General features: G+C 36.1%; 1 protein-coding gene and 3 non-coding genes across 4 annotated transcripts in view; 2 read left to right on the forward strand and 2 right to left on the reverse strand.

The window, feature by feature from the left end:
* The window catches only part of LOC123666507 (chloride channel protein 2), a 95,442-nt gene extending 83,606 nt beyond the window's left edge, over nt 1-11,836 (forward strand). The window contains exons 14-24 of the mRNA XM_045600590.1: nt 461-599; nt 3,441-3,544; nt 4,051-4,254; nt 5,179-5,272; nt 6,310-6,448; nt 8,177-8,303; nt 9,106-9,222; nt 9,689-9,784; nt 10,176-10,262; nt 10,442-10,620; nt 11,182-11,836. Coding sequence (XP_045456546.1) covers nt 461-599; nt 3,441-3,544; nt 4,051-4,254; nt 5,179-5,272; nt 6,310-6,448; nt 8,177-8,303; nt 9,106-9,222; nt 9,689-9,784; nt 10,176-10,262; nt 10,442-10,615 — 1,281 coding nt within the window. The 3' untranslated portion in view covers nt 10,616-10,620; nt 11,182-11,836. The remainder of the gene's footprint in view (nt 1-460; nt 600-3,440; nt 3,545-4,050; nt 4,255-5,178; nt 5,273-6,309; nt 6,449-8,176; nt 8,304-9,105; nt 9,223-9,688; nt 9,785-10,175; nt 10,263-10,441; nt 10,621-11,181) is intronic.
* Trnas-gcu lies at nt 1,642-1,723 on the forward strand. The gene has a single exon. It is a non-coding gene; the product is annotated as a tRNA-Ser (tRNA).
* Trnas-gcu lies at nt 2,353-2,434 on the reverse strand. The gene has a single exon. It is a non-coding gene; the product is annotated as a tRNA-Ser (tRNA).
* On the reverse strand, nt 7,292-7,377 carry Trnay-gua. The gene is given in 2 exon segments: nt 7,292-7,327; nt 7,341-7,377. It is a non-coding gene; the product is annotated as a tRNA-Tyr (tRNA).
* Nucleotides 11,837-16,039: the final 4,203 nt, after the last annotated feature.

Here is a 16,039-nt window from a genome sequence, read left to right on the forward strand (position 1 = left end):
GACCGATTTTAATAACATTTTGTGGGCATATCGGGTAGGTCTAAGAATCGGCCAACATCTATTTTTCATACCCCTAAGTTATAAGGGGGGGGGGGACTAAGCGGGTTAATAATATATATGGTAAAACAACGTTTGCAGGGTCAGCTAGTAATAACATAAAATAATACGATGAAAAAAGATCAGGGAACACTTGGAATGCAATAAAAAAGAAATGTCCAAATAGATGACTGCGTCAGCATTGTTTTTGACAGTAATAATTTGCTGCCAAAAATGCTGTTTTTCTGGAAGAACCTGTAGCGGTAACTTAACGGTATACTATAAAAACAGTAACAATGGCGACATATAATTGCGGTCTAGATGTTTATATGTATGTGGCGATCTTGGGCCCCTAAAGTTTTAGACCCACAGAGGTCCGCGATTTGCTCGTTTCTTTGCTCATGAAGGAAGTCTATGGTCACAGGTAACTCACCTGCTGCCCATAATGGCGGCGGTGCTGGCCGCCAACGCCACAGCGGCCCTCCTGCAGCCCTCCTGCTTCGACAGCATCATCCTCATCAAGAAGTTGCCCTACCTGCCCGACCTGCTGTCCTCCGCCAGCCGTAAGTATGGGTAGCCAGTGACGCACCCCTTACCCTCTGGTACTTGTGCCTCGCAGACTAGGTTCGGTGTGAACTTACGCGAATATCAACGTAGAGAGACGTTTATTGGTGTGAAGGTGAACTGTGTATGTTTGTAAAATTAATGAAATAATCAAAGAAACTTGATTTGAACTAAAATTAAAAAAATCAAAAATTGACCGCTCCAGCGGGGTTCGAACCCGCGTCTCCGACTGACCGTGTCGGCGCTCTAGCCAATTAAGCTATGGAACGATGTACCCGCTAGAGCGAAATCCCTGATATGATGATTTTCATCTTCGGTTTAAGCGAACCGTGGCGCCGTCCATAGTGAGCTCTTTACAGAGACCCGCAACTATTCAAAGTTTCATATTACAATGAAAATCTTTGACAGGAGACGACACCATGCTATTTTTAATATGGACGGCGCCACGGTTCGCTTAAACCGAAGATGAAAATCATATCAGGGATTTCGCTCTAGCGGGTACATCGTTCCATAGCTTAATTGGCTAGAGCGCCGACACGGTCAGTCGGAGACGCGGGTTCGATCCCCGCTGGAGCGGTCAATTTTCGATATGATATCCAAAAATGTTTAGAATTCCTAATGTGTGGGTAACACAAAAATAAAATCGTACATATTAAAAAAATCAGTATATCAAGTTTTTTTTTTAATTAAATTCTTTACCATTACCACACGCAACAAAAATTTTACAAAGAAAAATTTATTAAATCTATACAAATAAAGTTAGTGTCTGTTTGTTATATTAAAATAACTGCTTTTTACTAAATGCGTATGAATGCATACACCGATTTTGACGGGACTTTCACTGGCAGATAGCCGATGTAGTAAGGAGTAACTTGGGCTACTTTTATTTCAGAAATTTATTTATTTTATATCTCTGCGAACTGAACGATAGTTTTTTTTTTTTTTTGTTAAATTGCACGCGGACGAAATCGCGGGCACAGCTAGTTGTTAATATAAGCAAGTGGTATGTTGGTTACTAGTAATTTAATATCATTGTATCGCGACGAGGTGGCCGAGTGGTTAAGGCGTTGGACTGCTAATCCAATGTGCTCTGCACGCGTGGGTTCGAATCCCATCCTCGTCGGAATATTGTTTTATACTCGCAATCTTATTCGTGTGTATAATGTTCAAGATATGTATATCAATCAAGTAATAACGCAACGAGATGCTATATGTAGGGCACACAATTGTCTATTATGGCCGAGGCTTTCATTCTTGCAATGTGTGTAATTTTATAGTACACGGGGGTAGTTACATATTAGGTGTTTTTTAGTTTTTACGGATAGGCGGATTTTTTTACAAAATATTGTATACTGATTATAGATCATTCAAACGATTTCAGTGTCATAAATATGTAATATCAGCGTAACGTTCCTTAACTGCATAATAAAAAATTCATAAACTCAGAAAATGATAAAGATTATTGACTTACACTTCACTTAGACTTACACTTGTACACTTCCTATCCGTCACTACTATAATCGTGTCCTGTGCCCAAAGGTTATCTGGAAGAAATCGCTCTTCAGCGATAAGATCGCCTTTGTACATATTTTTTTTAATTACTACTGTTTGTTTATATTTTGGTGTACAATAAAGAATATATTATTATTATTATTAAGATTATTGAGTTAAATGAAACTGAGTATTAAATTACATTGGTGTTCGTTATATGTCTTAACGTAACATCAGAATCAGTTATTTATAAAAATATTCCGACGAGGATGGGATTCGAACCCACGCGTGCAGAGCACATTGGATTAGCAGTCCAACGCCTTAACCACTCGGCCACCTCGTCTTATTAGCACGTGCTTAATGTAGCAACGACATACTAAAAACCCATAAAACAATAAGTACCCACCATAAAAAAATAATAACCCATTACAAACTGATAATGTTTTATTGTTCAATAAAACTACATTTAAAAGTCAATATATTAAACAAAAGGCCGGTTTTACAATTGTGAATAAAGTTTATCTTGCAAATAAGTTACGATTAGACTTTAACAGCATGAGGCATGAGGAGCATAGGTCATTAAGACCTGTCCCACCTAAATTATAAACTACAGGTTTTAGATACATATTTGTGAATTCAAATACCTCATAAAATATAGTGGGATTCCATGGTCAAAAAGAATAATACATAAAAAATATATCTATCGTCATCCGTCAAATAGCATTATCCACAAATGATGAAACAGGCCCTTTATTTCTAACTTAATATTACTCTTGGTTTTCATTTCGTTAGTTAAAGAAGAAAGTATTCCAAACAAAACAAATTGGCTACTGTTACTTGTGTAGCCAATGTGCCTTTATCTTAACTAATAGACGAATCTCACTGTATAGAATAATGTATAAGGAATTGAAAATGATAAAAAATGAGTGTGCTTAGGACCACACGACTGAAGTAAAACTTCTTTGGTAATAGGCTATGAGTATAAGAGAGAGAAATAATGTGTTCTTGCGCCTCTATTTTGCTCCGTTCACCTCGCCTGATCTCACTTTTCGTAACGCTCACGACACGCATTCACCAGCTTACGCCCCAAGTCAAGCGTGCGTAAAGAATTACTTCAATAAGTGCTACCAAGTAATATCTGTATGAAAGACACGACAAAACGAGTATTTGCTTCTATTTCATGTTATGGTATTCTTAGACCAAGACAACCCAAAGACAGAGAGTTACCTAAATCAAACAACGCTTCATTGACCCTTTATAATTTTCAACACCTTGTATTTTTTGAAGCTGGTCGACCTCTTATAATATGGAGAATTAATACTTTACTTAAATGTATTTTTTTCCATTAGGTATGTACGATATCTGCGTAGAAGACTTCATGGTACGCGACGTCAAATACATTTGGAACAGAATGACATTCCAGCAATTGAAGGACATTTTGAAGGAGAATAGGGTGAGTGGCCAAAAGTCTAAAATACTGTGGTTCGCATATTTTTGTTAACGCAACTTATTATTCGGGGCCCAAAAATTAGTGTCAAAGTCTAAAATGCTTGATGTTGATTCGCTCATTTTTATTAATAAATATTTTGCCACTTATTATTCGTATCAAGGCAGCCCAAAAATTGATTATCCAAATAAAATTATGCCAAAATCTAAAATGCTTAGATTTACACTGGGGTTAGGATATTATTTAATTTCTAAAGTTTTTACTCCTGTTCGGCGGAAAGCAGATAAATCTAATGTTTACCACTCATTGCGTCTGCCATGACTAATAATCGCCCTGGCCCCGAAAAATGGTAACGTAATAAACCCCAAGAAAAGGTATTGAAAGGCTATTTTAGCTGGACCTTAGCTAGATGCAGAGGTAGGGTAGGATTTAATGTAGTGTTGACCTTGCTGTTGCTTGTGATCAATACAAAGAATACGAGCAAATATAAAATTGCAACAAATCTTCTTCAGACTATCAAGAGTTTCCCACTCGTGGACAACCCTGCATCCATGGTGCTGTTGGGCTCCATCCACCGCTGGGAACTGGTGAAAGTGATCGAGCAGCAAGTGGGTCGGTCCAGACGTCTGCAGGTGGCCGCCTTGTGGCAGCGAGAGGCCGAGTTGAGAAGGAGGGATGAAGAGAGGCGCAGGACGAGGAGACCGTCGAGATTTGAGGTGACGGGTTTTTATACAACTGGGCGGGAAACAAGCGTACGGCCCAATACAACATATTTATTTCAAAATTTACAATATTATACATACTGGTGCTCGCCCAGTAGTCGAAATTCGACCATAATTAATTAATCTATAATCTATTCTCAATTTGACCACAGACTTTAAAAGATTATGCATATGTACTCTTTTGAAGTTAAAGTGTGTGTGTCAAGTACTTGGTAGTGTGTGTAATGTTTTTTATTATTATTATTATTATTGATATAATAATTTTTTTATGCATAATTTTAAAAATATATTAGCATTCTGCACTCCTCTATATAAACTATAAGTGTGCAGAATTTCATACTCCTCTCCTCTATACTCATACTACTAATTTTCGTAAATAGGGGTATAAAGTTTTTGCTCCACGCCTTAATATATAGATTACAACCGGCGACCGTATGACTAAAAGTACGATCTCAACGAAACGAGATTTGAATGAAGCTAAAAAAAACTTAATAAAAAAACAATAAAGAATAAAAAAATTTAAACTAAAATTTTATACTTCTCGTATAGGACTTAAAAATATTAATTCCAAAAACCGATGTTGAATTGTCTGTCGTGGTCTGAGCGTTCGTATGGTGTTTCCAAACCTCCGACACAGGGGTGTATCCTAATGGGGGCCGTTTAGTGCGAGCTGTTTATTTAATTATTTACGCGTTGGCGCAATGGTCACAACACTGGTTTCTGGCTGTAGTACTGGCGATTGCGGGTTCAATCCCCGCACATGGCAAACATTTGTATTGGCCATACAGGTGTTTACCGTGGTCTGCGCTGTTGTGCTTGTCTATTCTGTGTATTTCTGGACCCCCGACACAGGTGTTATTCCTAGTGGAGGCTGTTCAGTGTGAAATGTTTATTTATTTATTATATTTGTTATGATAGGTTACTCCGGCGCCAGATATGCTGCAAGTCCCAGGAACAGGGATGACCAGAGGAACTTCGCTGAACAGTCAAGACCAGAGCGGTCTCATACCGGGTAACTACATACGTAATACTAGCAGTCAGCTCAGCCTATTGCAGTCCACTGCTGGACAGAGGCCTCCCCAAGTTCGCGCCAGACATCCCGGTCTTCCGCAATCCTCATCCAGCCTACACCGGCAATCTAACGTTATACTAGCTCAACTGCCAAACTTCGTACCGCCTTATTTATTTAATATATTATATGAATATAATAATTATTTACATCGAAGTAAAATATAACCTATATTTTAAGTTGGACAAACTTATATTTCTGACAAAATTTCATTGAAACCAGTCCACTAGTTTCGGAGATTGACTCGGACAAACATCGTGACGCGAGATTTATATATATATATATATATATATATATATATATATATATATATATATGTTAAATAAGACTTTTTTATATAAAAAGTGTACTTATGCGTGCGTGTACGTGTATAAGTTTTTTTCTTAATTATTTATTACAATGATTTTATTATTAACTAGCTGACCCGGCGAACTTCGTATCGCCTAACAGTGACTTTTAAGTATTATCACAAATCTTTTGTATGGGAGTATAGAAAAGTGTTGTTTTTAGACTTTTTCAGGAAATTAAATTTTTTTTTTTTTTAGAATTTTTCTCTCCGTAAGAACCATCCTCGTACTTCAAGGAACATTTTAAAAAAAGAATTAGCGAAATCGGTCCAACCGTTCTCGAGTTTTGCGCTTAGCAACACATTTTGCGATTCATTTTTATATATAAGAATAATATTAGTTCAAATTGTAACACACAGTTGTTTGAAGTGTAATATGATAAATAATTATTAATCTTTACATTATCTATTATTAATTATTATATAATTATGTTATTATATTACATTTATCTTTTATACATAGTATATTAAATGTATACCTTGCTTATTTTTTTATGGTTAAATTGAATATAATGCGCTACTTTGCTTTCTGTTACATAATTTAACTAAAACTTACAAACTTATTAACCAATCAAGACATAAATCTTTAAACTAATATTTCAAAAAAATTCTTTTCATATATCTTGTTGTACAGCTCCAGGTCAGCTGTTCAGACCGAAGTCAATCCTCAAGAAGACAAACTCCTTCACACTGTCTCGTGGCGGCACTTCCCCCGCCCCCACCCCGGGCTCCCCCCCGCCGGTCTACTCCACTGTTACTGGCGCGGAGACCAGGTAATATAAATATATACTAGCTGACCCGGCGAACTTCGTATCGCCTAACAGTGACTTTTAAGTATTATCACAAATCTTTTGTATGGGAGTATAGAAAAGTGTTGTTTTTAGACTTTTTCAGGAAATTTAATTTTTTTTTTTAGAATTTTTCTCTCCGTAAGAACCATCCTCGTACTTCAAGGAATATTTTAAAAAAAGAATTAGCGAAATCGGTCCAACCGTTCTCGAGTTTTGCGCTTAGCAACACATTTAGCGACTCATTTTTATATTATAGAAGAAGAAGATTTCATCTATACTCGTATATTCGGCAAATTGATTGACGTGAAAACTTTGTACCCCTTTTAACGAAAATCGCGATGACGGAGAAGTATGACAGTAAAACTTCTTTACGCATACTTGACTTGGGGAGTAAGCTGGTGAATGCGTGACGAGAGCGTTACGAAAAGTGTGATCGGGCGAGGCGAATGGAAGTTGAGAGGGAGATATGAGTTAGTGGAGACAGAATTTTATAAGAGTGTTTTGTTACTTATTCAAAGTTGTATACATTTTCTGTCACAATAATCAAATATAACAACTACAGCTGTATTAATATTGAAATTATTTTTTCATTAATTTTGCGGGTGGATATAACCATGTTTACATACATTGTTAGCATAAGGACAAATTTTAAAATAAAGTAACCAGCTAATCTTTCGTATACGACATCGCTGCTATATTTCATAGGCTATATTACAGCACTTTATTGTCAACTTTACCATCTATGTAAAGTGACATACAAAATAAAAACAATAAGTGTGGAAATAGTACCTACATGAAAAAGTTTAAGGAAAAATATAAAAAGAATCCTTCGAGCCGGATTTGAACCAGCGACCTATGGATAACTTATACAACGCTACAGTCCACCGCTCTACCAACTGAGCTATCGAAGGTGTGTCGATGTTGACGAAATTAAGATTTAGTTTTTTATTATAATAATCGTAAAATTTAATTTCGTCGGAACGATACACTCCCTTACTTACATTAATACAAATCTTTCACTTAAAGAACTCCTGACAAACTCACAATATTAATCTAGATTCATAAACCTTGCCCTATTTAAATAACTGCTGGTACTCTATCATTACGATTGTATGGAACAGTCTATGGTTGAGTGAGAGATGACATGTGAGAGAAGGTTATGAGGGAAAATCGATCAAACACTAAATTTATTAAGATTATTTTGAGTATATATAGGCAGAAGTACAGACGTCATTTGACGTCATTCGTAGCAAACAAATATCAATTTCATTAGAAATCTGCATTAGTAAAATAACAATTTCGTAATAAATCAGCTAAATTAAAGAGGTTACTAATTAGCAAAACAATCATATTGCTCAATGTGCGTTAACCCGTACAACGATTCAGCCTGTAACATTCCACTGCTGGTCATAGGCCTCTTTCTCCATGTAGGAGAAGGATCGCAGCTTAATCCACCACGCTGCTCCACTGCTGGTTGGCGGATATATTCTCTGCTATGAGTAACGATCGCTATCATGTGTACATGATAACAACCGGGACAGATAGCTTAACGTGTTTTTCGAGGCATGGCGTGTAAACCCATACACATACAAACCGGAAAGAAATATTTGTACGACTACCCACAAACCGTCGGTGCTTTAGGCGAATACTCGCGCCACTACACCAGAGTGATTGTTATTTCCATTAAACTGTAATCACATTTAATTCCAGGATCCGAGCCGCCTTCGAAGCCATCTTCAAACGGTCGACGTTGCTGCCCGACGTGGAAAGCGGCCTGACGGACCACGGCCTCGGGGGACTGCCGAGGAGTCCTTCTATTAATAAGAAAGTGCAGCTGGTATGTCAACGTATAAATATTCATTACTTTGGGTATATCAATAAAATACTTCATGTAAAATATTAACATATATCATGTAAATTATAACATATAATTATAACATATAACAGATCGACTGTGTAAATAGGCACAAAAAAGGCTTACTAGTCTAAGGAAAAGATGTATACCATATCAAATGGTAGATAAACGAATCTAAGAACGCCATCTATTAGGTTGGCGGAGATGGCGTTATTAGAAATCGTCGTCGTCTATCGGAACACTAGTCGGTTTCGATAGATGGCGTTACGAGAAACGTAACGAGGTCATTCGTTCAGTAGATTTTACTTCTCATATTTTTTTCATGTACTGTGTGGCTACTACTAAAGAATATAGCCACCCCCTCTCTTCCCGTGGGTGTCGTAAGAGACGACTAAGGGATAACACAGTTCCACTACCACCTTGGAACTTAAAAAGCCGACCGGTGGCGGGATAACCATCCAACTGCTGGCTTTGAAACACACAGGCCGAAGACGGGCAGCAGCGTCTTCGGTGCGACAAAGCCAGTACTGCGGTCACCAACCCGCCTGCCAAGCGTGATGACTATGGGCAAAGCACATGAGTTCACGTTATTTTTGTCGTAAACTTGTGGAGGCCTTTGTCTAGCAGTGAACTGTATAGGCTGTAGTGATGAATCCATTTGCGGAGCTAGGCTATAGGCTATATAATATTTTAGTGCGTCTTAGCTGAAATTTATGCGGATGTAACGGCGGGGCACAGCTAATTTACGTCTACCTATATTATTAATGAATCTGTTATATTTCAGCCCCGCGAGCGAGTATGCGACATGTCTCCAGAAGACCAGAAGGCTTGGGAGACGCTGGAGATGGCCAAGGAGGTGGACTTCGACCGCATGCTGACTGTAGCACGTCGCAGGGACCTTGTGAGTACAACTAGCTATAAATATAATAATAAGGGCCAGCTACAAAAGGCAGTATTGCTTGAGACTGCTCTTATTGTGAGGAGTTTTCTTTCTGTTTCTGCCTGGAGCCCTAGCTATGCCTGGGGCTTATATTTTATAAATATATTTAAAAATGTATAAAGAGTATAAAAAACGAGTGTGCTTTAGTCCACACACTGAACACTGAAGTAAGAATTCTTTAGCAATACGCTTGCACTGTGTCTGAGATATAAGAAACGTAACTAGCTATGAGAGAAAGAGAGAAAGAAAATGTGTACTCGCACATCTCTTGCTCCGTTCTTCTCGCCAGATCACACTTTTCCTAACGCTCTCGTCACGCATTCACCAGCTTTCTCCCCAAGTCAAGCTAAGTAGTCATATTTTGAGCAGGGTATTTCTTGCTGTGCTCTTCCTAAATAAAGATAACAGTAATTATTGTCTTTTGCAGAATCCCGATGAGTGTGATTACGAAGATGAAACACTGTACATCTGCCACATCGACCCCGCTCCGTTCCAGCTTGTCGAACGCACTTCGCTATTAAAGGTAATATTCACACACTTTTGAACCGAGTTCAAAAAGGAGGAGATTCTCAAATCGAGTGTTTTTTTATATGTCATAAGTTTGGACTGACCGATTTTGATGATTCTTGTTTCAATCGAAAGTTGGTGCTTGTGATGTGGTCCCAATTAAATATGAGAGACCTGTCGAGTTCTTTTTGAGTTATTTCTTGTAATGGTCTGTCCAGTCAAGACACTTGTCGATGTAGTTGAGCCGGTTTTTTTTTATGATTGATAATTTTTTTTAAACACTTATGTTGAGTTTCTTACCTTTTCATCTCAGCAGTAGTTCCACATTTTTTAAGAATTAATTGTAATTGTATAACGACGGGTCGATTTTGTTTCATTTGATTTAATTATTACTCGTACGTTTGTAGGTGCATTCGCTGTTTTCTACTCTTGGAGTCAGTCGTGCGTACGTGACCGCCATCGGCCGCCTCATAGGCGTAGTTTCTCTAAAGGAAGTAAGTATTACTAGTGGTTAGCTGCAGTCAGACTATCCTGTGGCTAAGCTGACTACTTTATTTAACTATTAACTGTTTAACATGACATTAATTATCGAATATCAAAGAAACAAAATAATGTGTAATACATACAAATATTTAACCTAAATTGTAATTCTAACATTTTACCCTGTTTTTAGCTCCGAAAAGCCATAGAAGACGTGAACTCAGGGGTCCTGACCCCCCTCACCCGACCCGACCCTCCCTCAACCCCTAACTCCCCCCTGGCCCCCCCACTACTCATCAAAGTACCACGCTCCGAACCCGCACCCCCATCGGATAAAGATACAGACAAGCTCACCACTCAATCATGATCTAGGTTTGTATAACAGATTTTTTTATACGAAAAGGGCAGCAAAGAAGTGTCACCTCACTGATGGTAAGCGATTACCGTAGCCTATAGACGTCTGCAACACCAAAAGCATCGCAAGCGCATTGCCGACCCTACTTCCCAATTCCCCCAACAGCTCTGGTAACCTTACTCACCAACAGGAACACAATACTGCTTGAAAACAGTATTATTTAGGTGTGGTCTTCTGTAAGGTCGAAGTACTACCCCAGTCGGGCCGCTCCATATTTTGAGCAGGAAATTCCTGCTGTCCCCTACCTCAATATATAAATATTTCTAGTTAAAGTATGCGGTCTATTATGAAGTGCCAAGCGATAACTTCTGGATGACGAAAATATTTTTCAAAATGAACCGACACCTCAGACCTCCGTAGCAAAATAACTTTACCAAATCCTAATCTTAAGAATGCCTCGTTTGGGCATACAGATCTTTTGTTCTTGAAATTGTTTGACCTGTGTGTAGTTGTAGATTTCTTTATTAAATGTGTACCATATTTATTGAATATACTTATAATTGATTTTAAATAATTAGGTGAAAACAACGCTTAGGAGCCAGGTGACACCAGGTGACAGCCATAGTCTATTGACTAGCAAAGTTAGAGGCGATCGCTACAGTATTTTAGAAATAGTTATCATTTGTATATATGGTGCTTCCCTATACGAAAATCAATATTTATTTATTTCTAAACCAGTTCTAACTGGTTGCTGAACTGGTTCTAACTGGTTACTCGAGCAGTTTAAGCTGGTTATTATCAAGTCACAAAGGTTGTGCCTAAAATAAACTAGAATATATTGTTTGAAACTATTGTTATAAGCATTTTAAGTATTAATATACATTGAGTTGATGATAATTTTAGTTTAAAATTATTGATACTAGTTTTGTCCGCTTACTTCACCTGTGTTAAGTTGTGTGAGAATTTTGGTCGCAGAAAGAAGAGTAAAAAAGGTAAAAATTGTTTCGTTAAAAAAGTAAATGCGGATGAAGGATGAATCCAAAGGAATTTTCTAGTGTTAAAGATTTTAATTAAAATTATTCATCAACCAACCCTAAGAAATATTTTCCAAATTATCTAATCAAGGCTTGTGATTGTTGAAATCATTCCAAAATGAACGTAGTTTATAAGTTAGTTCAATTGATTGTGAAAAATCTAAAAGACAATAAAAAATTGTGCCATTCCGACTTCAAAGTAATAATTGATTATTTTAAATAGTTATAGATTGAAATGTATTTATTTATAATTCTTTTTAAGGCATTTTTCTGCCGTATGTAATCTGTGATGTTATAATGAGGACCAGAATTTTTGTCTGTCTTTGTATTATTAGAGTTTTATACGTAATTATTATTGAAGTAAAACTTCTTTACGCTCGCTTGACGTCGGGAGTGAGCTGGTGAATGCGTGACGAGTGTGTTACGAAAAGTGTGATCGGGCGAGGCGAGCGGAAGTTGAGATAGCGATATAAGTTAGTGAAGATAGAGAGTTACGTTTCGTAAGTTTTACTTCAGTCGTGTGGTCTAAAGCACACCTTTTTTTTTAAATTGCGTCTCCGCATGACGTAACCTTCGGTTGAACATATTCTTGCATAATTTATTAAATTTTAAATTTAAAATATTTTTCTTGTTAGCATATTATTTAATGAAATTAATTGTTGATATTTTGTGCAGCTGAGGCGTTTGACGCCTTACAAATTGTTGTTTTTTTTTGTTTTTTTTTGTGCTTTGTTTTATAATTATGTGAGCGAAATTTCTGAGGAAGAGTAATGAAATTGGTAGCGCAACTGGTAGCGTAACCAATGCGTAACCAAAATAATAAAATTATTTTTTATAGAGTATAATTTGATTCATTAGACAAATGTAGGTGAATTCGAAAAGGTCGTGTTGTATACAATGTTTCGATTTGAATTGAATATGGAGAGAAAGGATAATATATTATTATCTAGGTAATTATTTAGTTATATTTTTGTGATACCAAAATACCTTGAATGATTTTTTTTTATAATTCGATTACAACAAGTAGCAACACTTGAACGTTTTATATTGAAACTAGCTTTTACACGCGGTTTCGCTCGTAATGAATTTTTTAAAATAAAATGTATCCAATGTTACTTCGAGTACCGCCAAGAATATGTGTACAAAGTTACATTGATGATCGGTTAAGCAGTTTTCGCGTGAAAGCGTAACAAATAAACTTACATTTATATTATTGAATATTTGCAACTAGTATTAATGAATTGTGTTATAAAAAAGACTGTTTGTCGATGGGTATGTCACAAAATATGTGCTAAAACAATGGTAAACAAATACATTGCCTGATAGCCCGACGTCAGCTTCATAACATCTTGATATCAAATTGTTTCGCTGACATTAGATCTATAAGAAAAATTGTCAAAAATTTCGCTCGCAGATTAAAACCGAAAACTGTATTAAATTATAATTATTTAAATATTTTGTTGGACTCGTATCTTAGCTAGACGTGTGTGATCTGTTGCTTTGTGTAATAAACAATGTGTTGTGCGTTACAATTCGTTTTATTTACGCCTAACTTACAAAACCAAAAACATCAAAAGTCGCACTGCCTTACCTACCAGTAAATCTTTACACGAACATAGATGTTTAAGTGAACACCTATTTGGCATGTGTATGTCACTTACCTTTTTCTATGCATATTTTGCTCTATCAAAGGTTTGCCAGGAAGAAGTCGCTACTTAGCGATAAGACCGCCCTTGTACATTACAGCTTACAATATTAAATGACTGCTAATGTAAATCCTAAGTCGTGCGCAATAAAGATAAATTATATATATACCTATAAAATAAAAATTATAAAGTTACCTAACTAAAACGGCTCATAACTGAAATGGAGATCATCGATCTTCGAAATATCTGAAATGCTGCTAATACGAGACCCTAAAAGAAACTTATCCAACTACTCGTCACCATCGATTTCGCCGTGTATCACATATAAGCTTTAAAAGAAAGTACCCCAAGTTCTCCGGATGGTCAAGTGTTTAGAATTTTTTGCCGCGTAAATGAGTGCCATTTTGTGTCAATGTCACTTATTTGCAACATAAATGCTGTAAAAATTGAGAAAGAGCTAGAAAAAAAAAACAACCGAGGAATCGAACGGATGTCAATCTGATCACTACCATCTTGAGTTCTTACCATCAGGCAAAACAGGTTCAAATAAATGTCTAAGTGTATCAGAGATACTAATGAAGTTCTTTGGTTAAGACAATTTTATGGTAAGTGGGAACAACTCATTCTTGATTTTATCAAATACCTTCCAAAACTTAAATTATAATCATAAGATTTCGCTATAAAGGACATGTCTCCTGCAAAAAATTCTAAATGAAAAACGATGATTTGTATCGGATGTTATTGTAAACTATTGTGTGTTTGAGGGATTCCACAATTTTCATACAATTTTTATCTGGGCTAAGGGATAACACAGTTCCACTACCACCTTGGAACTTAAAAAGCCGACCGATGGCGGGATAACCATCCAACTGCTGGTTTTGAAATACACAGGCCGAAGACGGGCAGCAGCGTCTTCGGTGCGACAAAGCCAGCTGGCCAGCAGCCATGGGCAAAGCACATGAGTTCACACCATTTATGGTTCGAACTTGTGGAGGCCTATGTCCAGCTGTGGACTGCGATAGGCCGAAGTGATGAATACATAGATACATTTTAAACACAAGTAAAAATTGAATACGAGAGGTAAATAATAAACGTTAATACACTTCGAAATGTTTAATTAAAATCATCAGATCAACTTACACTATAATACTCAGGCACTGTCATGATATGTCACGCCCAACATTCGTTGCGTTAAGTACAAAAATCTACATTCAGAACCTTAGGGCCAGCTTTACCATTTGTGGATAACGCTGTTGGACGGATGACAGTATCCGACAGTAAATTTTTTCAGACAGTTTTTGATTTATTATTCTTTTTTACCATCAAATTATACTGTTTATATGACAATCAATTTGCATAAATTAATCGTAAAGATTTAATTTATTAATTGAGGAGGAACATGTTCTACTGGCCTATTCGACCTCCTACTGTCAAAGTCTATTTGTATCATCCGTTAAATAGCGTTATCCACACTGGTGAAACAGGCCCTTCAACAATATAACAATTGTCTATGAAAATAAATCATCAATCACTTTGACCACACATTGTAATATTTGATTTAGAACTAACACAAGTATCTTTTTTTAATATTTACGCGAATTTCACTCATTATAATGAAACAACTTTTTCGAATTTTAACGCGATTTATGTTTTTTAGATACGTCGGACTCCTAAAAATCATAATAAACCGCGATAAAATCCGAAAAAGTTGTAACTATCTCATAGAGGTTAAATGTTTTCTTGTTCAATTTATGTTTGTTTAGCAGCATAAAAAATACTTATTTTTCCTACAACTTTTGACCCAACATTGGTAAGAAAAACTATTTGAGTGTTGGCAACAATGTTCTATGATAATTAGACACCTAAAAAAGGCTGATTTTTTACGAAAGAAACCATTTTTAATGCTGCACTGATTTTTACAATGTCCGAAAAAAGTTCAAACTAAAATATTTTACAACGTGCTTTCAAAGTCATGAAAGTAACTTTAACAATGTTATTACATATTAACAGTTACCATTTCTTAAAAGAGGTATTCTGGTATTAACTTACATATAACTTCGCTTATAAAAAACTTAACACTAATTACAATAAAATTGATAATTTATCATACTAAACAATTTCGGTACCGGTTTTAAATGAATGTTTTAAAAACAAACGGAAAAAATTACACAACGAATTATGTTGAAAAACTCGCAAAATTTTCAAAGACACACAACATAAACTAACTAATCTTGATATAGATAAAAAAACAAAGTGGAAAAATTGTATAATATTTAAACAAGTTAGTGATAAGTAATTGAAGCGTAAACAAAATGAAAGAGCGATTAGACTTTGATATTTCTTAGTAAACAGACAAAATACTTTGCTAATAACAATGCCAATACAGTAAACTTATCAAAAGATACGACAATTTTCACGTATATTTGTTGTCATCTTTCACCTGTTACTGGTGTTTGTTAAGCACATAAATTACTGATAAAATTTATCAGCAGAGAGTAAATAAAACTATTATGGTTCTTTGCATCTCAACCAACAAACTACCACTTTTGCTTTTACAGGCTACAAACAGAAATATCTGACAGATATAGGAGATTTGTTTGTAAAAAAGTGTGTGTTAGCTCCGACGCACGACTGGAGTTTACTCCTTCATATCGACTTAGACAGTACAATAGGCACAAAAAAGGCTTACTAGTCTAAGAAAAAGATTAATACCATATATATGGTAAATAAACGAATCAAATAAAGCCGAGATGGCG

Source organism: Melitaea cinxia, chromosome 26 (assembly GCF_905220565.1).
Source record: "Melitaea cinxia chromosome 26, ilMelCinx1.1, whole genome shotgun sequence".
Lineage (NCBI taxonomy): Eukaryota > Metazoa > Arthropoda > Insecta > Lepidoptera > Nymphalidae > Melitaea > Melitaea cinxia.